Below are 27,048 nucleotides of genomic sequence, written 5' to 3'. Positions count from 1 at the left end.
ATGAAGCAGACGGACAAAAGCTTCACTGAACATGATTACATGCTTCTTCAACAGACCTCTTCACCCACACGTAGCGCCGTATATATTCTCCTCCATCCTGTTGCTTAACTTAATAAGATGTAACACCCTCGTTCTTCTTTATCGAGCATGTTAATCACGTCAGAAAAAAGTGTTTGTTATTTTAAAATGACCTCTTAAAGAAAAGTGCAGAAAATCGAGTTCTAGAGAAACTACGAAGGCTAAATCTTACCGCACATGTGTAACATCTGCCTCCTGCATGTTACATTAAATACATTAGTTGAGCTTTAAATGGTCACTATGTCTGACAGCTAAATATTTTAATATAAGAATATAATATTGTCAGTAATTTTACCTTCATTTAATAGTTGTACATATTTGTTATTTTCATTATTTTATGCTGTTATCTTATATTTAATACTTGGCTACATAGTATCCATGGTAACCATGCAGCTATAAAGCCCATCACCGGGGCAACAAGTCAGACCGGGCTTGTATAAATGGAAACCTGTAAATAATAATGTATAGCTGACATAATTATAATGATATTGACATTCAGAGTGATTATCAATGTGAACTGATTCATCTGTATCAATAATCTGTAATATAGTGAGTTATTGATCCTGGTCAAGGTTAAACCTGTAATTTGTTATTTAACGGTTATTAAGCTTCGTCACAGAAATCATTTATTAGTTTTGTACGTTTCCTTTGATGTTAAATAGTTTTACAGACCGGGCTTGTAAGCAATAAACAGACATCACTGAATCGACATCGGAGCGTCTGGGCGTCTTCGTTGGAGTCGACTAACTGTCAGCTGTTAGTCCACCATCACCATCATCATCATCATCATCACAACACAACGCAGAGACTGCAGGCTGTCACTGTTATCAGTGATCTAAACTGTGAGGTTAACATCGTCCTCCGTCACACACGCAGGAAGAGGTAAAGACAAAAAGAAGCAACTTTATGCATCAGTATCAGTGTAAACAAACTGTTGATCCAGATTTTAAACCTGTTTATTTGTTTATTTGGAGGTAAAACTGAAAACTTGTGAAAGATGTTTATGACAGACGGTTTGGGGAATAATTTAGATAACTCTTCTTTACAACTTGTGTGATCATCTGACTTCTTTTTAGTGATGTCACCGCGTTCCCAGATGTCAGATATTAACTCTATGAGTACAATCTTATTATTACTGAATAGAAATGATGGGGGAAAAAAAATAAATAAATAACACTAAACAGTAATTATCCTTTAAGATAACGAACCTTTTGAGTTGAGTGTGTAGCGACGTGGCCAGTCGAACCATCTCCTCCAGCTCTCTGACCAGCTTGTTCCTCTTGCAGTGAAGCCGCAACCTGAAATGATGAAAATAAACAACCTTTATGTCAAAATAAACAAAAGCAACTTCTCCTCTAATCAAATCCGTCTGTCAGCTGCTTTCAGATTCAGGAATAAAAAAAGAAAGACACTGAACATGATCCTCCCGTCACTTCAAACGCCTGCGGGTGTGAGAACTTGGAAAAAAAAAAAAAAAAAAGTCGACTTCGCGTTAACAAATATGACACGACGGCGGCGGCGGTGATGTGTTTGGTTATTGTGAGCAGCTGCTTTGTGTTCAGGGTGACAGCGGTGTCATCTGATTGTATGAGCTTTGTCAGGAGGAAACGGCTCCATGAGCGGCCGTTAATATGATCCACCGTTTGGGTGGAAACGGGTCGAAGAAGAGAGGAAGCTTTTGATCAGGTTACAGACAGCTGTGTGTGTGTGTGTGTGTGTGTGTGTGAACTCCATGTTCTTCATGTGACTTTGTGACTCTTCCCCTTCTGTTTAGAGAATACCAAAATTTTAGTTTTAGCCAGTATTAGTAGAAAAAACATGTTTATATACATTAAAGAAGCTACGATCAGTATCTTTATACCAACGTCTGATCTGTCAGTGTGATATGTGTTAGTTGTGGCTCGTTGTGATGAACCTACAGAGAATTATCAACGACTCTGCAGCTCCTCTCGGCTTTACGGAGCTTAATGATGAGTTTCAGCTCCTTGTTTATCTGTCCGGCTGCAACTTTACTGTTCTGCTTCACTCTCAGCGTCTCTCATAGTGTCGTTTTCAGAGAAAAAGCTCTAAAAAGCTACTGTAGACTACCTGCTCAGCACCAAACAACAACTAGACACAGTTAGCTGTAGACTAGCTGGTGAACATAGTGGAGCATTTATCAGCTAAAGAGCCAGATATTTCCCTCAGGAGTTGGTTGAGAGCAAAAACAGCACTGAAGCTCGGTATTGTCTGAGCGCTAGCATCCAAAAATAGCCGCCTTAGTGGTGACGAAGCCGAGTTCAACAGAAAACAAGGTGTGGCTTTAAGAGTCATTTGGCTCTACTTCATTAGTCAGTCTGACATTGTGTTCCTGGCAGCGGATTTCTGTTTTAAACAGGTTTATTATTGATTCTGAATGATGTAGTGATTGCTAGGAGCTTAATGTTTGTCATGTCAATCGAAGAAAGACGCTGATTCACATGATTTCAGTCTGTATCCACAGGAAGATCACGTCTTGCCAAAGTTCTCTTTGGCTCATTGTTTCTCTAACTGGGGAAATAGCCATCAATGAGCACAACAATTGAATTAGGGCTGCACCTAATGATTACTTGCAATATCCATTAATCTACTAATTGTTTGGTCTACAAACATCAGGAAACAGTGAATGAATGCGAGACATTTCTCAGGCTCAAGGTGACGTCATCAAATCTCTTGTCTAAAACCCGATCTATGATGTAACACGATTAAAAGCTGCCGATTCTCCCGTTTGAAAGCTGATGTCAGATGTGCTCAGTGATTCAGGGGTCAGTACGAGGCTAAATCAAATGTGTTTTGTGCAGCATATAACAAAAACGGGACTTGTTTAAAAAGGGTCTAAACAGCCACACAGGTGTTTTATTTGACCTGATTTCTCGCTTGGCGTTTCTCTCTCTTCTTCTTTTTCGTTTTGTTGTCCCTTTTTTGACATCTTAACTATTAAATCTTCATCATTTTCACTACTTAATGACTTTTGTGCACTTCATAATTCAGTTTAATTTGACAGGATAACTGAAAAGTCTTAAAGTTAGTGAATTTGACATTTTCAGAAGCTGCAGACACTAAATACACGTCTGTGTGTGCATATTTCTTATGTATGTGTGCGTTTTGACAACTCTGTTACCTGTGAACGGTGTGTGTGTGTGTGTGTGTGTGTGTGTGTGTGTGTGTGTGTGTGTGTGTGTGTGTGTGTGTGTGTATAGGTGTGTGTGTGGACCACAAGAGGTTCCCTTTGTGACGAGGCTCTGCAGCCTCTCTCATGTTACAGGAACAGGAGACGAAACACAAAGAGAGACCGAGCTCAGGCAGCCTGAACAACAAGAGTCCTGTTAGAGAACGAGAGAGAGAGGAGGAGAGGAGGAGGAGGAGGAGGAGGAGGGGGGGAGGAGGAGAGAGAGAGGGATGCAGGTTTGCTGTTTTCAGGAAAGAAGAACAAAACTAGAGGAGAAAAACAGGTGAAAGACATGTAGGACAAGACAGAAAACATGGAAGTAGGAGAGGAGTCAAGGAGATGAAGCAAGAGGAGGTGAGAGGAGACGAGACGAGGAAAGAGGAGGTGAAAGAGAGATTTAGGTGAGTAGGAACAGAGAAAACATAAAAGGTATAAAAGACTGAAGAAAAAGAAAGCTGGAAAGTAGACAGAGGGGGATAAAGTAGGAGGAGAGGAGAGGAGAGGAGAGGAGAGGAGAGGAGCCAAGGAGAGGAGAGGAGAGGAGAGGAGAGGAGAGGAGAGGAGAGGAGAGGAGAGGAGAGGAGAGGAGAGGAGAGGAGAGGAGACAAGGAGAGGAGAGGAGAGGAGAGGAAAGGAGAGGAGAGGAGAAGAGAGGAGAGGAGAGGAGAGGAGAGGAGAGGAGAGGAGAGGAGAGGAGAGGAGAGGAAAGGAGAGGAGAAGAGAGAAGAGGAGAGGAGAGGAGAGGAGAGGAGAGGAGAGGAAAGGAAAGGAGAGGAGAAGAGAGAAGAGGAGAGGAGAGGAGAGGAGAGGAGAGGAGACAAGGAGAGGAGAGGAGAGGAGAGGAAAGGAGAGGAGAGGAGAAGAGAGGAGAGGAGAGGAGAGGAGAGGAGAGGAAAGGAAAGGAGAGGAGAAGAGAGAAGAGGAGAGGAGAGGAGAGGAAAGGAGAGGAGAAGAGAGAAGAGGAGAGGAGAGGAGAGGAGAGGAGAGGAGAGGAGAGGAAATGAAAGGAAAGGAGAGAAGAGGAGAGGAGAGGAGAGGAGAGAAGTGGAGAGGAGGAGAGAGGAGAGGAGAGGAGAGGAGAGGAGGAGAGAGGAGAGGAGAGGAGAGGAGAGGAGAGGAGAGGAGAGGAGAGGAGAGGAGAGGAGGACTGTCATGTTCGTCTCTACCTGGTAATAATCGTCAGGTCTCTAAAGGTCAGAGTTAAAAGAAACTAGAAGGTCAAACGTTTAAGCAGCAGACGAGACGCTGATGATGACAGTTAGAGACATCAGACAGCCGTCATCATCAGTAACCTTCTCTGTGACTGTTCTTCTGTCCACCTTCAGACATGAAGCTTTAATAAACATAAAAACACCGCAGCCCTCCAGAGGTCGACCCCCCCCCCCCCACCCCCGCCGCCGCCGTCTCACCTCTCCGTCAGAGCCTTGCTCTGGTTGTCTCTGGCGGCCTGCAGGTCTCTCTCCAGACGTTTCTTCTCGGACTCCAGCTTCTGGGCGTCGTTGGGCTCCAGGCGTTGTCGGGGGCTGACGTACTGCAGCTCCTTCAGCAGCTCCTCCTTCTCGTTGATGAGGATGAGGCGGTCTCGCTCCGGGTCCAGAAGCCCCGGCCACGCCTCGCTGTCCAGTTTGGCGATCTGCACCTCGATGGTGGCGATCCTGTGAAGAGTGACGTGGAGGAGAATGAGGAGAAGAAAACAAGAAGAGAGAAAGAGAAACAGATCAATTATCATCCACCTGTTCAACTTTGCTGACAATCAAGACATCGATTAGCTCGCTGGCTTAGAAAACGACATTTTTAACTTTTACTGGTCTAAATTGTGTCACCTAAAGGACTAATCCTACATGTGTCAGTGCTTCAGAGGCTTTAGATTATTACACAGTAGGAACGGACGATCGTTACAAACACACAGATACAGTCAACAGTGAAATGTTTGATTCCACAGACACTAAAATATCAGGACCTGGTTGACTTCAAAACAAATCATGTACAGAGTAAAACAGCATCCAAAGCTTGTTTCAAATGAGGGAAAGTAAATATGATTTCAGAGGAATATGTACGTTCAAAAAACAATTAGTGAGGACGAATGTTAAACTTCATTGTGTCACAACAAAAGGAAACAACTGTAGTGAAGACATGAAAACATGCAGAACATTAAGTAAGTTTAAACAAATCTTTAAAAAATAACATATTGAACAGATACAGAATGAACGAGTGTCTTTTTGTTTGTTGTTATATTTATTCTCTTGTGTTGTTTTGAATGTTTTTTGGTTTTGATTTGATCGATAAAGTATATTAAAAAGAAGGCGAGCGGGACTAGAAAAGTTCTTCACTTCATCCGACGCACTTTTCCAACATTGAAATTTATTTGTTATTATTTGTGTTGCTTACTGAAAGTTTGCTGTTTGCTATTTTTGTTTTGTTTTCGCTGCCTATGTATTTTATTTTGTTATTTTAACATGTTCCAAATAAAAAATAATCTAAATCTACATACAAACACAAACTGACGACACAGATGCACAGTCGAGGATCGGTGTTCTTCCCGAGGTCGACATGTTCACACTTACTGGAGGGATTATATAAGAGGGAAACTGACTCCTGTTTTCATTTATACCATAAAAATTATGATGATTTCAGACAAACAAACAAAACCCCAAAAATATTCTGGTGTGCAGATGATCAAAAGTGTGAACGGCTGGTTAAATTCTGCCAACTTTGTCTCAAAAGCCTGGAAAAGAAGTCAAAGTGGATCATTGAACTGTTATTTACTCTGGTTTCTCCACAACTATAAAGTTAATGTTCTAGTCAGTGATTTATGAGTTTGGTCTGAAGATTTGATTGTGAAATTTGTTCAAGTTGTTTCTCTATTTTTGGACTGTTTGTGTTATTTTGGGAGTGTGTGAACAGCACTGTGGTTCTGGTTTGCATAAATCTGGGGTGTCTTGTAAACCCAGGCAGGTGGGGCAAAGTTGCAAATTAATAAGAAATTTCATTCATTCATTCATTCATTCATTCATTCATTCACACACACTCCTCTAGACAAAGTCATGTCTACCTTCTCTTGGCCTCCTCGTACTTCAGACTCAGACGAACCTTCTCTGCCAGTTTGTTGGTGCTGGTCATGAACTGAACACAAACAGAAAACAACATCAACACAATGAAAAATAAAGTAAATATCAGTTCACTGATACGTTTGGATATCTTGTATTTGTTGGTGAAATAACGGAGAGTTTAGGTGAAATCAGAGTATCAGGCCATTTCATTCAAAAATAACCTTTTATGATTAATATCCCAACTGAGCTCTAACATTTCTCTTTGCCAATTTCCTATTTAAGTTTTATCTTTGTGGCGATGATGCAAACTGAATATTTACACATGTAAACAGCAGAAGGAGTCAGATGGAGAAGGAAAAGTGTTTATAGAGACTGTAGAAGCTCTGAGCTTTAATCAGTCTTCATGTTTTCAGCTCCTGCAGTCGGTGAGTTGTTCCCAGACGTCATGCTGCATTCAAGTCTGATCGGATTTATCATAATTATGAGTTTCTGACTTGTAAATAGTGTTAATGTCAACATCATAAATGATCTGGCAACACTATATCATACTTGACTTGGGCAGCAATGTGGTGTAACTTTTGCAAAGGAGTTTTGATTTGATATTAAGAGTTTTAGTCCTGATACTAAAATTTATAATTAATAAACTATGATAATAATAAACTTTATTCATGGAGCATCTATAGAGCACAGGGTTTTTACTAAGAGACAAGAAATTATTTCCAAAAATGAAAAGAATAAAACAAGTAAAGAATAACTGGAATATAAACACATTTGTCTATAAATCATTAAGTGTTTAATAAGTTTGTCTAAATATAAACAGCTGCAGGAGAACTTTGCCAAAACAAACAAAAACAAACAGCTAAATTACCAGGAAGTAAACAAGATTAATAATCTGGTCAGATAAGTTTGTGATGTGTGTGGAAACGATCTTGTCAGTTCTCAGAAAGGTTTATCTTGGTCGGCTTACGATAAAACTGAGAACTGGTCCCATATTTCATTCCTGGTTCTGTTTCAGGATTACAGCCACGCTCTGCTGGACCGGCTGACGCTGCCGCCGTGTTTTTACCTGCTTGGATTCACTTATTTATTTGACTACAGCAGGACTCCAGCTCTGCGTGGCCTTCGTCTACACCGCGTCTCTTCTCTCTGGGACTCACCTCGGCGGGGATGTCGGTCTGGGAGCCGGCGTCGGAGTAGAGCCGAGGGATGGACAGCTCCGAGTTGGCGAGCGAGGGACTGCTGCCCCACAGCTCCTGCTGCGAACCCGAGTCCAGCTGGAAACCGTCTTTCAACACCGCCAGTTTCTGGATGAACAGAGGAGACAAACGGCGCTGCTGGAGATTAAATTAATCACAACGGGAATGATCTGCAGCGAGAAACTGGGACGCTAAAGACAGGGGAACACAATTATTAAATAATACCCGATGGGCACAATTTACATCAGAGTCATAACAAAATCAAATCCCAACACGCTGGTTTAGAGTTTTCTTCAGTGTCTCAGTAATCCAGTTTTCTGAACATTCGTGGTCACGGTGCAAACAGGAAGTGATAACGGTTCATTCAGCTCCACTTTTCATGCTGACTATTAACCAGAATGTAAACAAACACAAGCTAAAGAAACGGGGCTCAGGTGTAGACAACGGCTAACTCACGCTGAATCCATGGCAACATTACTTCCTGCCTTTATCCCTCAAAGCATTATGGGAACTGTAGTTCAAAAGCTTAGAAGTAGATTATCCCCAATAAAAGAATAACAACAGAAGTGACATAATCCTTTATTTTTGACATTATTGAGGCTCAGGGTGTCTTATCAACATACAGATATTTTACATGTGGACAAACTATTTTAAATTGCACAAAAAAATAAATAAAAGCTGTTGTAAAACATGGAAACTAGAGCTGTAACCATTAATCGATTCATCAGTTAGTTGCCAACTATTAAATAAATCACTGCCCAACTATTTTGATAATCAATGATTGATTCCAGCTTCTCAGATGTGAATATTTCCTGGTTTCTTTAGTCCTCTACGACACTTAACAGACTGTGGACTGTTGGTCGGGACAAAACAAGACATCTGAGGACGTCGTGTTGAGCTTTGGGAAACACTGATCGACATCTTTTCTGACATTTTATGGACCAAACAACTAATTGATTAATCCAGAAAATAATCAACAGATTAATCGATACTGGAAATAATAGTTAGCTGCAGCCCCTCACATGCAAACTAATGGCATTTCTGAGTAGCCAAACTCATTCTGACAATCCCAACATGTGACATGTAGTGACTCTGCTAAAAGCCTGTAAATAAAGAGATTTAAAAAGCAGATATAAAAGTCTCGGACTCAAAGAGTTAAGATGTGATAAACTGGGACATCAGCTTCTATCAAGAGCACCTTAAATAGTTTCTGAACCAAACGTTCGACTTCACTGTAGAGAAACTGTCTGAGCTCTCTGATTTTGACCTTTGCACCAAATATTTCATCTGATCATCTGGGAACTGAAGTTTTTGTTCTACTGACTGTACAAAGTCATTCGGTGAGAGTTTCTCCGGGTAAAGAGTATCTGCAAAGAGACGAAACTGTAAAATGTGTTTGCAGCATGTTGCTCATGAACTACAGTGATGATGCAGCAGTGATCCTTTCATCTTTACAGCCATGATGAATATCTAACATGACTCTGTGGTTTGATCTGAAGCCTCCACTGGAATGCACCTTATCTTCGCTTCTCAGATGTGATAGAAAATAACAAACCACCTCTGTGATAACGACGGTGTTAAATTAAACCTGCAGCGCGGAACTTTTGCATATGAATGAACGTCCGTCACATTCAAGCCAAACGAGTTCACACAACGCTGATTAATCTCTCTGTATTTCACAGAATACAGAGTTTTTTTTAATCTGGAGTCGGGTTTTGACGTTCCCGCGCTGGCCGGATGAATGCATGAATGCAGACTTCCAGCTAACTTCCGGTTAGCCCTCTGCTAACTTGAAGCGGGATAAAATCATCTGAATGGATTCAATTCTGATAGTGAAACGAGTCATTTTGCTGGGTTTGTGTGACGCTCAAAACAATTTGTCCACCGTTTTACAGACACAACGGTAGTGATGGATTAGGCTACGGCAGGGCCTATGATGTAAGCACATCTACAGCATCTCTCTTACAGTTTTTTCTGTCTCTTCAGCGTCCAAATGAGTCAAATCAAGTAGATATCTTTCAACATTACAGTCTTTTTAGTGCCAAAGTTCCTCTTTTTGTTACTATACTTCCACCTGCAGCTCAACAGGGAAACACAAAGAGGGAATTTGATGCTAAAAAGACTGTAAATGTGTCAGATATCCACTTGATATGAATAACTCAGACTGATGAAGCCTCATATAAGCTTCACAGAGACTTTTAAATGACTGTGTGGACAAACTGTGGATTTTGGCCTCCATCACTTCCATTGAAAACACATTTGAAGGATCTTTTATTATCCAGTATGAACAGGAGGAATGATTACAGCGAGGAAAACCCTCTTTTCCACTGCTTTACTTGCTATTTTAAGACAGACTTGAAACATTATAAACATATCCATTAAAATCTATACTGTGCTGCTTTCTCATCACTTTCCCATAATAATTCCTACTGTTTAGCTGAACACTGTTGTGTATTTCCATGTTTTGGATATCAAGAGAACTAAAACCCTCCTCCTTCAATTAATGCCACATTAACTCCAATCACAGTGATCGGCTCTTCTGTCTCTTCCTGACCTTTTAAAAGACCAAACTATTGATCTATTCATCGAGAAGATAATCTGCAATTAGTTACTGCCTCACTTATAACTGAAACTAACGCACTTTGTTGATTCAAGGCTAAAGCTCGTGAACCGCAGCTCTCTCTCTCTCTCTCTTCATTTCTCTTGTTGTCCGTCTCTCTGACATTAAGAAGTGCTGTTTTGTGCGGATGACTTGCTTACATGCTTATCACCAACAGCCATATAAACACGACGTGACAAACAGACCGAGCTGTCAGCTGCAGATAAGGAGGAGAGACAGAAAGGAGTCCACAGAACAGATTATGTTTTATTGAACACAGTTTCCTCCCTCGAACATCCAAACCAATGTGAGCAATCTGCAGTCAAGACTTACCTGATAAGACCTGATATTTTAAATGTATATGTATTTATGGGGCTGAATGTTGGAATATTGTCAACACAGATCTAAAACTTGGCTTCCTGCACTGTTACATCCAACAAAAATGTCAACTTCCCTGCAGACTAGTTTGTGTGCAGACCTGCAGCCTGTGAACAGACTCCAAGTCCCATCATGCAACGTTAATACGGACCGCAGCCGTGGGAGGAAATATGGATGAGTTAACGCCGCACTGCGATGCTGTCACACATAATAAAAGGACGGCGGGGGGGAGAAGCAGAGGAGGGTTTGGATATATGAAACACCTTTTGGAAACACTTTTTATGTGTCAGAACCGAGAAGAGAAGAGGAGACACGGACTCGCTTTTGTTCAGATAAAGTGTCATTAAACTACAGAGATAAAGAAAGAGAGAAAAACGCCTGACAGACACAAGAATTGAACACGTCATACCTCTAAAAAATGTAGTTACAAGATACACTGTCTCCTCCGAGCTTCATTAAAATTGTACGACAGCAGCAGTTAAGATCTTTAAAAGTTTGCACTGAGACCTGAACATTACATGACACAAAATAATATATATATATAATATATGAGTTCCACATCTGTCATGAAAATTGCAGCACAAGTGTCTGGTTTCATACTTTTGTTTAAGAGCAAAGAGAAAATATTGAGATGAGTCATCCTGTCACTGGTTTTCTCAAAAGAAATAAATAATAAATGAAATCATTTCATTTTTTTTAAAACCTGCATTCACAGATTTTTTTGAACACAACACGGACATATCATCACCTTTTAAGTTGATATGTTGAACAAACAGTTGCTTTATTTCCACATCCAGCAGTTACGGAGCAACATAATTATTCATCTGGTGAATGTAAGTTTAATATTCACTCTCTTTTAGTTCTGTTTTTGTTCTCCACCAACTCCTGAGGGAAATATCTGGCTCTTTAGCTGCTAAATGCTCCACTATGTTCACCAGCTAGTCTACAGCTGACTGTGTCTGTTTGCTGTTTGGTGCTGAGCAGGTAGTGTACAGCGGCTTTTTAGAGCTTTTTCTCTGAAAACGACGCTATGAGAGCGCTGAAAGTGAAGCAGAACAGTAAAGTTGCAGCCGGACACATAAACAATGAGCTGAAACTCGTTATAAAGCTCCGTAAAGCCGAGAGGAGCTTCAGAGTCTCTGATAGTTCTCTGTAGGTTCATCACTACGAGCCTCACCTCTGACATTAACCAGTAATTTCATACATTGCCGTTTTAAGTGTTGGACAGTTGGTTGCACAAAACAAGATATTTGAAGACATATTTAGCTCTGGGATGCACATTTCCACTATTTTCTGGCTACAGACTAAACAATTCATCAAAAAATAACAGACATCCTTCAGATAATCATCCAAACACGGAGCAGAAATAAAGAGAACAGGCTGGACTTCACTTACCCACTCAGACATACTCAAGAGTCTGCAAAAGGAAACCATTAATTTGGAAAATGTCACGACCATCAGCCAAATTGTTTTCACTTTCCAGAAAACTCATCTGAAAGTGAAGTTCACGAGTCGACAGGCTGTCATCACGACGCCGGAGGTGCGACACTAAAACACCATCTGCCTCCTCCGAGTCACTGAATCTCTTCTAGCGCATCTGGCTTTTTTTTTTCTGCACAGCATCGTAAGTGTAAAGTGTTTTAACACGAGTTCTGACTCCCCCGAGAGTCGCCCGATGCCCACGTCTACTCGCCTCCTTTTTTCCTCGCTTGTATTTCACCTTCATCTCCTCACGCTGTTCATAAATCACTCCCACTCACGGCTTTGTGCAATCTCCAGCGAGGTCGAATGCGGTTAAAAAAAACCTGTTTGAAAACAACACATTCGCCAGGTTGCAGGAAGAAGTCACGGTCGCTCAGGTGAGAAACAGCACAACCGTTTTTATAAAGAACACAATAAACCTTCCTCCAGGGTCGACTGATGATGATGATGATGACCACCACCACTCAGACCAGTACAAAAGCCCTTCAGTGCCAAGAATAGTTGAACAAAGATAAGAGTCTCTTCTGCCAGCTGGTCCTGAAGCTCACACACACACACACACACACACACACACACACACACACACACACACACACACACACACACACACACACACACACACACACACACACACACACACACACACACACACACACACACACACACACACACACACCAGGGCTTCGGGACAGAAACCAAACAAATCATCTCAAAACAACGAGAAAATGACATCAAATATTGGAACGAAACCACCGAATCACAAAGTTAATTATCATTCTGTTTGACTGATGATCACTTCCTGCCACACTGTGAGAAATATCAAGATGTGAGAGAGTTTATCCATCTACCCGGTCCTCAGAAAAACCGCCCAACACTAAGAGAAACAAGCTCTGTGGTAAATGTTTCTGACTGATCACATCTTGATGAAGTGAAGCAGCAGAGCAACGTGACAGCTGTTGATTCTGTCCTTCAACCAAAGGACCAGAAGAAGAACTCTAACTGAAGAGCTCTCAGGCAGAATAATGATAAAGTTCACATCTTATACAACTTTATTCCTTTTTTGTGTGTGTAAAGATTCTCGGCGCGTCGCTCGCTCGCTCCCTCGCTGTGATTTCTGACTTGCTCCGCGCGGCTGCCGGCATCAGATGTCAGTATTCGGGATTATCTGTCTCCTTTTACCTTCTTCTTTTGTTCATGAAGGAGCCGATCGACTTAACATCCTGCTTTCAGCAGCCTTTAAACAACGCTGCTGTTTTCACTTCGTCTGGTTTTTAAACGTCCGACAAACCTGCATTTCTCAATTTCATCTGGTGTAAAAGACTTTTTCTTTTAACTGTTTGGTACTGAAATAAATTCTATAAACTAATATATTTAGATGTTAACGGGTCTTAATCGATAAACAGACAGTCATGTAATATATTAATGCTAAATGATTAAAAACACTCTGCTTTGTCTGATAATTTGTTTTTCTCCACAGTAAAAGTCAAATAACTTCCTTTAAAATCCTTAAAACGCCTCCTGCTTCCACATCACACTGGCTCATGATTGATTGACATAAATACTTAAACGCTTTAACTAAGTGACATCAAGCTAAAGTCCAACAGGACCGAACAAAGTCAGTAGTTTTTGTTTTTTCTACATTATAAATGTTTTTTTTTTTTTACCTGCATGAGCTCCTGTTTCTCCTTCTCCCCGGAGCTGATGGCGTCTCGGATGGAGCGCACCTCGCTGAGGATGGCCTGCGCCTCCTGCAGCTTGTAGCCGTACGGGCTGTTGGACACCTTCTGGTCGATCCTGGAGGTCAGGAGGAAGAGGAGGAAGAAGAGGAGGAGGTCAGTGTTAATATAATTCACTCATTCACTGCTTTGGAAATGTGAAATTTCATGTTTAAACAGGGAACTTGAGTCAGCTGAATAGATTCTACTTTACAGCGACACCGTGACTCATTTTCATACAGTTACACCTATTGATAAGTGAAAGCTGCCCGCCGTAAACACACAACCGCAGTCACAGGAAGGTAGAACGACTCGCTGGAGGCCACTCAGACGGCAGATGGTGGAGCAGCATTACTCATTCACTTTCATCACACACACGCTTTCCAAACTAAGACTGAGATAGTTTACTCATACTGTCGGATTTAAATCCTCATGTTGATTTTATATTGTAATTTCTCCAGATAACGTCCTTGTGTGACTTTGACGCATTGGAGGGTTTTTTTTTGCTAATTAAAGAATTACAAGGAAACTGAATAAAGTAGATAAAAAAAAGGTGATGCAAGGTCAAAGTATAATTTTATCAACACCTGCAACAGCAGCATTAAGATCAGCAGGTTTGCAAGGTCTTTTTTTTTTTTTTCTCCTCTCTAATCAATCGATACGCTCCCTGATGCCACTGACTTGCAGAAGAGTTGAGCTGATCAATCAAAGTAGCTGATGTAGTTATTGATTGGCTGACTCCAGATAATTTAAAGCCAGCAAATCAAAAACCTGTTTATATATTAAAGCCAAGTTTGTATCTTCTTCTAACTGGCTTCTATACACAGGAAACAGTTAAACTGAGATCTTCAAAATAAGACAGAAACCTGTTTTACTGTTGACGAGTTGAGACTCAGACGTGGTCAAATTACTGTTTTATTCATATTCTGGTGTCTGATGACGGAAAAATACGTCATTAAGAACGACTACTTTGTGAGAGCGGCTGTATTAGAGCGGTGCGGACGTTCACGTAGAGCAGGAAGTGACAGACGTTTTAACCGAGGCCCGACCAATATATCAGCTGATGATCTTATACATAATACAGAATATATACATAAATGATCCTTCAGATGTGGTTATCAAACCCTTGTGACAAAGATTTTACAGTTTAATAATTAACTTTACTGTATGAAATAACACTGAAACAGTAAACTTCACTGGGAATTTCATAATAAAAAATGCTGATACCAATCTATCTGTGAGAGGCCGATACATCAGCTGATCGATACATCAGCTGACCGATATATCAGCTGATGATATATCAGCTGATGATCTTATACATAATACAGAATATATACATAAATGATCCTTCAGATGTGGTTATCAAACCCTTGTGACAAACCTCGATACATCAGCTGATCGATATATATCAGCTGATCGATACATCAGCTGATCGATACATCAGCTGATCGATACATCAGCTGATCGGTATATAAGCTGATCGATATATCAGCTGATCGATACATCAGCTGATCGATACATCAGCTGATCGATACATCAGCTGATCGATATATCAGCTGACCGATATATCAGCGTATTGCGTTTTTCTTGTTTCTCAGGGCCTTTCACCTCAACTTCACTTGTGAAAGTCGTTTTTTCACGTGAACTCTGGACTTTTGTCTATCAAACAAAGGTCAAAACTAATCTTAAAAACATCAGTTTTCATTTTTAATCTCTGTCGACAGCTGCATCGATTAAAATACCTTGTAACAATAAGTGTGTGTGTTCTGTAAAAAGGACCAGAAAAACTGTGTAGATGAGTCGTTAGCGAACCAGATCGAATGTTTGTTCTACTCTTAACTTCCAGGTAACACACACACACACACACACACACACACACACACACACACACACACACACACACACACACACACACACACACACACACACACACACACACGTGAGATCCTGTTTTCGGTTGTGGGGCTCAGACTGGGAAGACCCAGCTGCTCCGGGAGAAGAGACGCTGCAGGAAACAGCCATGAGAGGCAGCAGCAGCAGCAGCTATGTAAACCCTGTCATCAGCAAGTCATGCATGCATCAGAATAACAGGTCCTTCCACATTCTTCAGAGAGGGAAGAGGGGGGGGAGGGAGGTTCGGACACACACAGAGAGAGAGAGAGAGAGAGAGAGAGAGAGAGAGAGAGAGAGAGAGAGAGAGAGAGAGAGAGAGAGAGAGAGAGAAAACAAGGCACAGAGAGAATGAGGAAGTGAGGGAGGGAGGGTGAGAGGCACTTGTCTGTAACAGGCAGAGAGAACAAGTAATCCTCTCTAAGTCTTTCTCAAACACGGACTTAGGCTGAGTGAAAACGGCAATATGAACCTTTTTATACTTAAAACAACAACAACCAACAGAGACGTTTAACAGATACTGACCGTGGCTGAAACACGTCAGCTAGAAACCGTCATGTGATCTGAGTAGTTTATTGGAGATTATAAATTTTGGGGGAAAAGTGTCTGAGCTCCTCCTCCTCCTCCTGCTTTGGTAAAATAATAAATCCATCTGTGGGTTGATGGGTGACCTCTGACCTCAAAAGTAAAAATACTCACACAGGTTTCTGGAATTCACACTTATTTTGGGGGGATATTGAAAAAAGCAGGTAACAACATACAAGGAGGGACACAAAAATCTAAGGGATTGTTAAAAAAAACTCTTATTATAAATAGTTATTTCAATAGTAGCTTTCTAATCCTCTCATAGCCGTACGCTAACTCCAAATAAATACAATAACTATATCCTCCTCTTGTGCTAACGATGGCTTCCAGGAATTTTTGAGTCGCCCCTCGTATCGACCAAATATTTGTCTCCTAAAAGAGTTAAGTGATTAAATACTGCACATCCACGAAACTGAGGGGGGAACCAATTAAAGCAGAGGTTAAGATATAGTCATATTTTGAGGGGGACATCTGTAAATGTGAAAATTACCTTCAGTTTCCCGAACTGTTGCCACAAAGTTGGAAGCACAATATTGTCTATTAACAGTAGTTTGAAACCTTTTTAACCTGCGACTCCTATCAATGAAGCAACGTTGTGACCAGTTCAATCAAAAAAAAGATGTTTTAAAGTCCCGAAGAAAGAAAATGATCCAATAATTCACTAGAAAAATGTTTTTTTTCTGCCTTATTACAGCTTTAATCATCTTGTGACCCCTCTGATCCATCGTACAACCCTTTGTGAGGGTCTTGACCCCCCGTGTTGAGGAAACACTGGTCTAAACTATCATTGTGTGCTGTAGCTTTAAAGATTTGCTCCTGACCAAAAGCATATATATGTGTGTCCACATACGTTTGGCCGCACAGTGCAGCTCTAATCATAAGTTAAACATGTCGTCTCTTTATGTGAGAAAACATCATAAAACACTCTCTCCTGCTCGGCAGCATTTAGTGAAATCTTATCAGGAGTCTGAGTGTCGGGCTGCATTCCTGTCTAAGCCTATTTGTATTTCTGCAAACAGCGATTGGTTGTCGGACGCCGTCTGATGACTGTAACAGGAGAGGGGAAAGTCGCGGAGGAATGCCGTCCGACCGCTCTGCCTCAGCTACTCTTTAATCCTCCTGACACTCTCCACTCTGCTGCGTGAGACAAGACAAACAGACCGGACATTCCTGTTCGATCCGACGGCCGACCCACAGCGGAGAGAGGAGAGGCGCGTCGCTCGCTCTCTCTCTCTCTCTCTCTCTTTGGAAAAACAAAACAAACAGGAATCGGTCTGACATGAAGAACAGATTCTCTTCTCAAATCCACATTCCTGACCGATGTCTCCTCTTAGTGCACCTTGCTTCACATATCCGAAAAGGTGTAGAAGTAGGTCAGAGAGAGACGGGGGTGTTTCCCTTCATATCCACATTCTTCAGCTTGTTGTCCCTTTGTGTCGCTTTTATGGAGTTGATGGTGTTTAATGATCGGATGGAATGTGTGATAATGCTGAGCCAATAAACGCTGTGATAAGCAGCTGTTTATTGTGCTTTTAAAAAGGTTTTGACCACACGCTGTTAAAAGAGGGCAAATTCCAACGAGTGCGACGAGTAGAAGAAGTCTCCTTCGTCTCTACTGTGTGAAAAATATCCCTGTGATGCCCGAGCGATCACGTCACCGATAAAGGTGAAAGATGAGAGCTGAGCAGGGATTTGGAGGGGGGAAATAAAACAACAACAAAAAAACTCAATGAGAGAAAGTAGGAGACGATCCACGTTCACACTGAAACACCTGAGCAACAAGAAACAACGTCTGCTGGAGCCGTCCAGTAGCTGTAACACATTTTCATGCATGTTATTAACGCCTCTGCCCAGTAACGACCCAGACAGCCCACCCTGACCTCCTGTAACAGCCGACACCAGTCTCATATTTTACCTGGAAAAATGAGTGTGTCCTGTCTCCTGTCTGCCGCCGACAGAGCTGTCGGACAAAAAGAGTCGATCGGGAGGTTGTAACAGCGTCCGGTTCAAAAGTATTTCAGTCAACTTTCAGCCACAGTTATGCGTCACGCAGTCACCCTGCGTTATTCGCCGCCGACGTGCCGTCAAGCGGTAATTCGACTGACAAAAAGCGAGTCGACTGATGCGTCGAATCATCCTGTAGCCGTACGCTAACACCAAATAAATACAATAACTACATCCTACTCTCTTAAAAGAGTTCAGTGATTAAGTATTGCACATCCATGAAACTGAGGGGGGAACCATTAAAGCAGAGGTTAAGATACGGTCATATTTTGGGGGGAACATCTGTAAATGTTCTAATTTGTCCAAACTAAAGAGATGAAAGAAGAAAGATGATCAACAAGCTTTACTGACTTCTTCTCTTTGTTGTAGTTTTACTCATCTTCCACTGACACTTGTGTTTTTTTTGTTCTTCTTCACTGTTAAACGTCTGTTACAGCACAACGAAACAAGCTAGCAAAGCTATCAAAAACCAGCCTACTGATGTCTTTGCCTTAAATAAAATGAACTTCAGTTTCCCAAACTGTTGCCACAAAGTTGGAAGCACAATATTGTCTATTAACAGTAGTTTGAAGCCTTTTTAACCTGCGACTCCTATCAATGAAGCAACGTTGTGACCAGTTCAAGCAGAAAAGATGTTTTTTTTTTCTGCCTTAGTACAGCTTTAATCATCTTGTGACCCCTCTGATCCGTCGTACAACCCTTTGTGACCTTTCTGACCCCCCGTGTTGGGGAAACACTGGTCTAAAATATGATTGTCATTGTGACAAAAAGCGAGTCGACTGATGCATCTGCAGCCTTAAAATCATACTTGTAGTTGTAGTAGTTGTTCTTATTGACGCCTGTTTTCTGACAATAAATAAGAAGGTAATGACGTTTAAAATGATGGATTATAGAGAGTTATTGACACACAGTCACCTCTGTAACCTTCTGTCATTACTGGTCATGATGGTTGGTGTTGCCAAACCACCGTCACTCTTTGAACGGGTGGGAAGTGTTTCAGCACATCTCAAGCTTTAAAAGCTTAAAGACTCCACAAGAGGCTCAGGAAAGAGATTTTTTAAAGCTTTTTCTTCTCCTTCTTTGAACACAATGTTCTATCCAAACATTATGTATATGTTCCCTGAACCTCTGTCCCCACCCTCAGAGTGTTTGTTTGTTTGTGTTTGCTTGTTTGTTTGTTGTTGTTGTTGTTGCTTTGTTTTGTTCTCATGTGTGTTGCACGTTGGGCTCGGCGTATTTTGATCGAGCTGTGATGTTTATTTGTGTCGTGTCGTGGCGTCCTGCAGCGTGAGGATCAAATCCCTGACCGGGCTGTAAACAAACACACCCGTCAGAGTGCCCTTCAGCGAGGATTCAACCGGGAAAAAAGGGCTGGAAAGCTTCCAGAAGCCAGAAGACGAGAACGCATATGAACCACAAAGACAAAGGTAAAACAGACGGAGAGGCGTGAGGACGTCACCGCTTACTCTTTGAGCGTCTCGAAGCCTTGTTCTTTGTACAGCAGCTCCTGCTTCATGCAGGCCAGGTCCCGCTTCAGCTTGTTCACCTGAGACGCAGACAGACGGGAGAGAGGGAGGAAGGAAAATACAGATAAACGGTTAAGAGTTTCAAATTATTTTAAGATGAAGGGAATGAAGGGAAAAACCAAAACCAGTAATGTGTTCTCTTCCCTGTCTCCCAGCTCCAAACCCATTGGTTCCTACTGATAAATGTTTAAAAAAAAAAGCTCACAAATAATAGTTTTATTTGTTTTTAAAAGCTCAGTAATTTCCTAGAACAGCTGGTCACTGTAGTTTTTAACCAACGGGAGGAAATAGAGCATTTGTTGGGAACTACTTTCATCGGCGGATGAATCCACATTTGCTGCTCTAGTGAGTATTTCTGTCAGCAGGACGGTGTGTGTGTGTGAGTGTGTGAGTGTGTGTGTGTGTGTGTGTGTGTGTGTGTCAACATGTCACTCAGCCCATCAGTGTGACTCGCTGACGTGTTTTTAATAGTTCTTGGACAACAATGCATCTCTATGACACAGAAGAAGAAGAAGATGTATCATAATACTTGTTAATGCATCGACTCATTGCTGGTTTTGGTCTTTTAATGAGATTTGTTGACAATAAGTAAAATATTAAAAAAAAATAATCAAAAATATCACCAAACTTATCCTAAAAGTTGAAACTCCAACATGTTGAGAAATGCAAAGTTTCAAAGTTTTATAAGAAGTAAAGTTGAAACAATTAGTTGAAACAATAATATGCATCCATTTTTATAACTGATTAATAATAAAGTCATTTGTTAATGAAAAATGCCAAACAATATGATTGAAGATGGGCTCTGGGAAACATGATGGGTATTTTTCACCAAATGAAAACTTGATTAATGGAAAATTATTTTGTTTCAAATAATCGTTTAGTTTACAGATTTACAAATGACTCCATGATGAAAACAGTGATTATCTGCAAGAAACGTTCATGTTTAGAAGATCAGACGACATAAAGGATAGGTTCACAGTTTATCCAAGTCTGTCTTAAAACAGCAGTCAGGTTTCCATAGTAACAGTGAAAGAGGTTTTCCTGGCTGTAATCATTCCTCCTGTTCATACTGGATGTTAAAAGATCCTTCAAATGTGTTTTCAGTGTAAGTGATGGAGGCCAAAATCCACAGTTTGTCCACACAGTCATTTAAAAGTCTCTGTGAAGCTTATATGAGGCTTCAGCAGTCTGAGTTATTCATGTCAAGTGGATATCTGACACATTTACAGTCTTTTTAGCATCAAATTCCCTCTTTGTGTTTCCCTGTTGAACTGCAGGTGGAAGTATAGTAACAAAAAGAGGAACTTTGGCACTAAAAAGACTGTAATGTTGAAAGATATCTACTTAATTTGACTCATTTGGACGCTGAAGCTTCATATTAGCTTCAGAAGGAGGACTGTGGATTTTTTCCTCCATCAGTTCCATTATAAGGTCATTATGAAGGGATCTTCTAATGGTCAGTATGAACAGGAGGAATGATTACAGCAAGAAAAACAGCTTTAATGTTCATTTGGGCTCCTGACTGTTGGTTTAAGAGAGATTAAAATAGTGAAAATGTCCTCTAAGTGATCCAGATTAAATATTATTTCATGCAGTTCCAGTTTACAAGCGTGATAACAGGTTCCGTGGTGGAAACAGGAAGAAGAGGCTCTTACCCGACTTTTAGCTGTGGATATTTCTGCTTTTAGGATATCAGGGTCGTACTTGCTGGAAGAGGACGATCTGGAGTTCACTGTAGGAAAGGTGAGATATGAAGAGAAAAGAGACGTCCATTATATCTTTATCTATCTATCTTATATCTTTTGCTTTTCACGGCTGTTTTTGTGCTGCACCAGAGATGCTGAACGTCATCTACTGAAGTCTTTGTGGGGAAACATAGCTGTTAAATTAAAGCAATCTCACGAGGAATGTCAAGGTTTTCTTCCTGTCAAGGTTTAAGAGAAAAAGTACATCTTCACAAAAGAGAAACTCTCAGGGACATTTTTTGTAAGAATCATCTTCTTAACTTCTATCTGAGAAAAGAAATGCAACACAGCTCACAGCTCATCTTCCTTTCCCTTCATTCCTTTAAAGATCAGCCACATCGAGGCGGTTTCTACTCGCTCAGCAACACAAAACTGCGAATCAAAGTTCACCAGAGTTGAATGTATGGATTTACTTTGCTTTCATCAATCACCACAGACGCATTTCTGTCTGAGTTTCTGCTGTTGTGACCGAACCCCAACGCTGCTGCTGCTGCCGCCAGTCATCGTGCTTTCCCCTCCCAGTGTCATATGGTAATAAAGTCAAGAAGGCATCAGACACACTATCACACCAGTTTTGTCTTTGCTTAAACATATTATGAGTTGTCTGTGTGAGACATTGAGGGAAATATCTGCCAAAACTGATCATTTTTTCCTTTTTTCTCTCTCTTTTCTAATCCCTCACTTCCCAAAATGTCCCTAAACATAAAATAAATCATGTTGCTCCACGTCCGGGGTTCCTCGGCTACACTTACAGCTGGTCTGCGACGTCGACTTGTCCCTCCACGCGTCGTTGAGCTGCCGGTACTCCTGCTGCGCCAGGCGGAGCCTCTGCTCCTTCACCTGGTAGATCTCCTTCTGGGCGCTGAGCGCGTCGTGGGCCACGGCCAGGTAGTCCCGCAGCATGGCCTCCTGTTCCCGCTGCCACTGGGCCCGCGGGTCCTCCAGCTGGGTGCTCTCTGGAGGAGGAGGAGGAGGAGGGGGGGGGGGGGGGGGAGGAGGAGGAAGAGGAGGATTTAGCCACCAACATGCAGCGACATTTAATGAGACGGTCACAGTGTTTTGTTGTTGTTTTGATCAATAAATGTGTGTTTAGTGTACAGCTTTAAACACGACTCAGCCAATCAGAGGTGAGCGTCAGGAGTTATAGTTACAGACTCGTCTCATTACTTTGATTTATTCCGGTTAATAATCAGAGTTTTAACATTCAGCATCGTAACGGTGAAAAGTTTCAATCTAGAGCTGCAACGATTGGTCGATTCATCTTCTAGTCGATCGACAGGAAATTATTTAGCAACTATTAATAATCATTTGTCATTTTTTTAAGGAAAAAAGCCAAAAATTTGTTGTTTGCAGCTTCTCAAATGTGAGAATTTTTAAGCTTTTTTGTGTTCAGTAAACTGAATATCTTCTAAGATGTTATAATAAGCATTTTTCACTATTTTCTGAGAATTTATAGACAAAACAAATAATCGATCAAATGAGAAAATAATCGTTAGTCGCAGCTCAGTGAGGAACTAAAAATAAAATGAAACACTGTGAAGCCAGTTGAGTACTGCTAAATAATTTATTCAATAATATATTCACTCTTTAGCTCCATAGAGTCCAGTTTATGTAAAGAAAAACACTAAAATGACTAAAATACCACAAAGTTCTTCAAAATTTCAACAGAAAACAACAGAAGATGTAAAAACACAGCTGGGTGTGGACAGATGACAGATGACAGATAAGAGAGTCAGTAAGAACTCACTGGTGTTGTGGTCGACATAGTACGCTCCGACGACGGGGTCGTACGCCTCCTCCCAGCCGATCGGCAGCTCATCTCCGATGCAGTCAGCAAACGTCAGAGGCTTCGTCTGTCTGAAGGAAACAGAAAAACAGGAAAAACAGATTCAGAAACAGAATTCAACAAACAACACGGACCTCGTCGGTCACCATGTTTGGCCACATGTATGTACTGTACATGTCCTGGTATATAACACATGTATGCAAACACCTTTGTGTATAAAACAGCAGAAAATAGTGAAAAATGCCCAATGTGCCTTCTTCAGACGTCTCGTTTGTCCGACCGACATCCAGATATTCATTTTACTTTCATGTTTGACAAAGAAAAGCATCACATCCTCACATCTGAGAAGCTGGAAACAGCAAATATCTGGAATTTTTGATTATCATTCAACTATCAGATTAGCTGCAAATAAACTTTCTTTTGACCCGACTTGTCAATTAATCAGCTTAATGTTTGCTGCTCGTCCTCAACTGTCATAAAATAGTGACAAACGCCTGTTATAATTTCCCACAGCTCAAGAAGATGTATTCAGATTGCTTGTTTTTTGTTTGTTTGGTTTTTTTATTTAATTTTCAACAACATAATACATCAGGAGGACCTACGATTAAGACAAGACACACCAAAAACCCACCGACACAAGAACAAACACAAATACAGAAGGAAAAAACAAAACAAAAACACAAAGAAACAAATAAAAATCAGCATTATTCACAACCTGGTGCATTTATGAAATGCTGTTTGTATGTATTAAACCGTTATATATTCGTTACCCCCATACTTATAACTCTTGACCATTCCTCTTTCAAGTATATTGCTACTGGTGACTAGTCCATTACAAACTCCTCCAGAGTGCCTCCCAACACATATGAAAGCTCTTCGTCCAGCTGTTTTTGTAATATTGTGAGTGTTGCCTGTTCCTGTGCTTGCATTCATAACTAGTATCTAACCCCGACATACAGTGATGTGGATTTAGAGGGATTTATATCCCAAATATTTTCTTTATCTCATTTTGGACTGAGAGCCAAAAAATTGCAATTTTAGGGCACGACTACATAAGATGACTACATGTAACGAGGCTGTTTTTACATTTCAAACATAACTGGGAGCACTTAGGATCATATTTATAATGAATAGCTGGGGTTACATGTAGTCTGTGGATTATCTTATATTGGGTCTCATAGGATTTGTTACAGCATGTGATTTTCTTTGCGTTCATTAATATATTATGTTATGTTTTACTGTTGAAAGTAGGGATGTTAACAAACATTTGGTCATAAATATAACTCATAACTTTCCTCTTTAAAGAAGAAGCTTTTCCTCATGCTTCAGTTTGCTGTCATATAATAAAGAAAAGAATCAAATCTTCATGTGTGAGAAGCTCGAACCTGTTTGTCATTTCTGCCTGACAAAATGATCAAGTGATTATCAGAATAGTTGCAGATTAATTTTCTAATTAATTAATGATCAGAATAATTCAATATGAGTTCAATATGACCGTAATGATCAAGAGAGAGACATGTGTCGTCTGAGAGAACATGACACAACTGGAGGTTAATTTACAGTAAAAAATATCACATGAAAGACGAGTAAAACTCTAAAAAAATACAAACACATTTGAAATCTGAACACAAACTTTCTCACATTTAATAAAACATTTAAAGTGTTTGTGAGAGAAACGACGTAAACCTGATCCTGGTTCTTACAATACTGACACTTTTTACCCCACATGTATAATAAATAAATAATAAAAAGTAAAAACATATGATAAAAAAGTATAATAGCTACAGTACGTGGTGTAAACTGTTATATGCTGTTAAAGCAGCTTCTTATGATTCATACAAGAGTTTGCTCTGTAGTTCTTATGTCACTATTTATCATGAGCTCTATTTAATTCATGTATTTCTGGTAATGATATGTTAGGATTCATTTTAAATAGTAGCGACAGGGGTCACAAATTAGCCTCGGCTAGGAATCCTACATGCAACACATCTGTTTCATGTTTGTTTTGCATCGTCTCTGACAAATAAACTAATAAAAATATAAAAATAAAACACTCAAACTGCTGCCACTCAAAAGGTCATTTATATACTTTCTGCATGACTTTCAGGATGAACTTTAAAGTGAGATTATACATAATGAAGAGATATAAGCGATACTTCACCTACAAGTCCTAACAATGAAAACTAATTAACAGAAAATAAATCGACAACTACTTTGATAATCGATTAATCGTTCTGAGTCGTCAAATTCTCTCCTTCAGGCTTATTTTACGTTGCCTTTTTCACCATTTTCTGACATTTTATAGCCCAAACAACTGATCAATTAATCAATAAGTAATAAGTAATCATTAGTTGCGGCCATACAATGATCCTCTACTTACAGAAACCTGTGATCAGCCTTCTACAACATGTCAGATCCAGATTAATCCAGAATACTGACTAATAACGCTGAAACATGGATTTAATCCGGCTCACTGTGTTGGTCTGAGAGCAGTTTTGTGAGCAGGAGGAGGTAGAGTGTGTGTAAGTGGAGAAGGGGGGGGGGGGGGGGGTAGTCTGGTGTTTCACTGAGTCCTCTATTCACCTCTGAGGGTGGAGGGGGGTAAGGGGGGGGGGGGGTTGGGTGTCCCTCTTGCCGGCCACAATAGGAGGAAACCGGCCTGTAGCATTCCACAAGCAGCGCTGACGCATCGCCTGGAGGTTTCTGGGGCAACCCTCGGCCTTACAGCGAGTTCACCGCAGCCTCCATGGTGAATTTAGACACTTTTACTTTTTCTTTTTTGACATAACTGAGTGTTTTTATGACCCACAGATGTTACAGTCTGGATTGTTAATGATGTTGCTGTCGAGGTTCTTATGCAAGTGTGGTTAAAGTCGTGTGATACAAAGTCGGATAGTCGTGTTTCTGTAAAATGCTCTGTGAGTATAATCACATAAATATCATCTTCAGAACTGTTATTATTGCTTGAAGTTGTTTTTACATCTGCTGGCGATCAAAAACTCATTATGGCTGCAACAACGTGCTGCATATAACTACACATTTCCAATTTTAGACTCCATATTACAAACTTCAGTCATACACAATAAACACCGCGCTGCTCGCTGCAGCTTTTATTTGCACTTCATTTAAAAAGGAAATATCAAATATATGCTGCTTTGATCTGTTTTTAACTGATTTGTTTGTTTGGTTGTTGTGTGCACTGGTTCCTAACGGAGAAATAAAGTTGTTTAAATTTGATTTAAAGCCCCCTCCCCATGAGCCCAATCTGTGCTATATATATATATATATATATATATATATATATATATATATATATATTATTTATTTATTTATTTATTTTTTGCAGTATATTTTTTATTATTATTATTTTCCATTTCGTCAAACTATAGATACTATAAGCAATGGAGTCCACATATTTCATCATCCTTCCCATCCCACACCACAAAAACAAACATACAAACAGACAGACTACAGACGCTCTGTTCTGATTGGCCAATTTCAGTCACCTGACCCTCGGCGGACTCTTGAGCCCACGTAAACAAACTATAGCGGCAGCAGCAGTAACGTCTCCCTGCGTACAGACATGAGACGCACGTTTTCTAGGTAGAAGTACAGTAGAAGAACAGTTTCATCGTGTTTGTCTTGTTTACGTTACACAACGAGCCAAACTAACCACCAATTAACCTTTTTAGTGACTAATTTCTGTTTCATTCTTTCCAAACTTCACTCAGTAGTTTGATGTCAGAAACCTGATTTATTTTATTGACATTTTAGACGTTTCCAGTGAGACATTATTGAGTTTATATGGTGACTTTCCTGTCGTAAAC

At 40.5% G+C, this 27,048-nt stretch overlaps 1 protein-coding gene across 1 annotated transcript in view; it reads right to left on the bottom strand.

Moving 5' to 3' along the window:
- wwc1 (WW and C2 domain containing 1) overlaps positions 1-27,048 on the bottom strand; it is a 62,314-nt gene that overhangs the window by 16,653 nt on the left and 18,613 nt on the right. The window contains exons 2-10 of the mRNA XM_044370230.1: positions 23,183-23,292; positions 22,188-22,391; positions 21,346-21,422; positions 19,631-19,710; positions 13,635-13,764; positions 7,473-7,619; positions 6,318-6,388; positions 4,675-4,920; positions 1,287-1,376 (exon numbers count right to left, since the gene is read on the bottom strand). Coding sequence (XP_044226165.1) covers positions 1,287-1,376; positions 4,675-4,920; positions 6,318-6,388; positions 7,473-7,619; positions 13,635-13,764; positions 19,631-19,710; positions 21,346-21,422; positions 22,188-22,391; positions 23,183-23,292 — 1,155 coding nt within the window. The remainder of the gene's footprint in view (positions 1-1,286; positions 1,377-4,674; positions 4,921-6,317; positions 6,389-7,472; positions 7,620-13,634; positions 13,765-19,630; positions 19,711-21,345; positions 21,423-22,187; positions 22,392-23,182; positions 23,293-27,048) is intronic.

This window comes from Thunnus albacares, chromosome 13, assembly GCF_914725855.1.
Source record: "Thunnus albacares chromosome 13, fThuAlb1.1, whole genome shotgun sequence".
Taxonomy (NCBI): domain Eukaryota; kingdom Metazoa; phylum Chordata; class Actinopteri; order Scombriformes; family Scombridae; genus Thunnus; species Thunnus albacares.
Note: the sequence above shows the minus strand (reverse complement) of the source record. Positions and strands in the feature narration are given on the sequence as shown.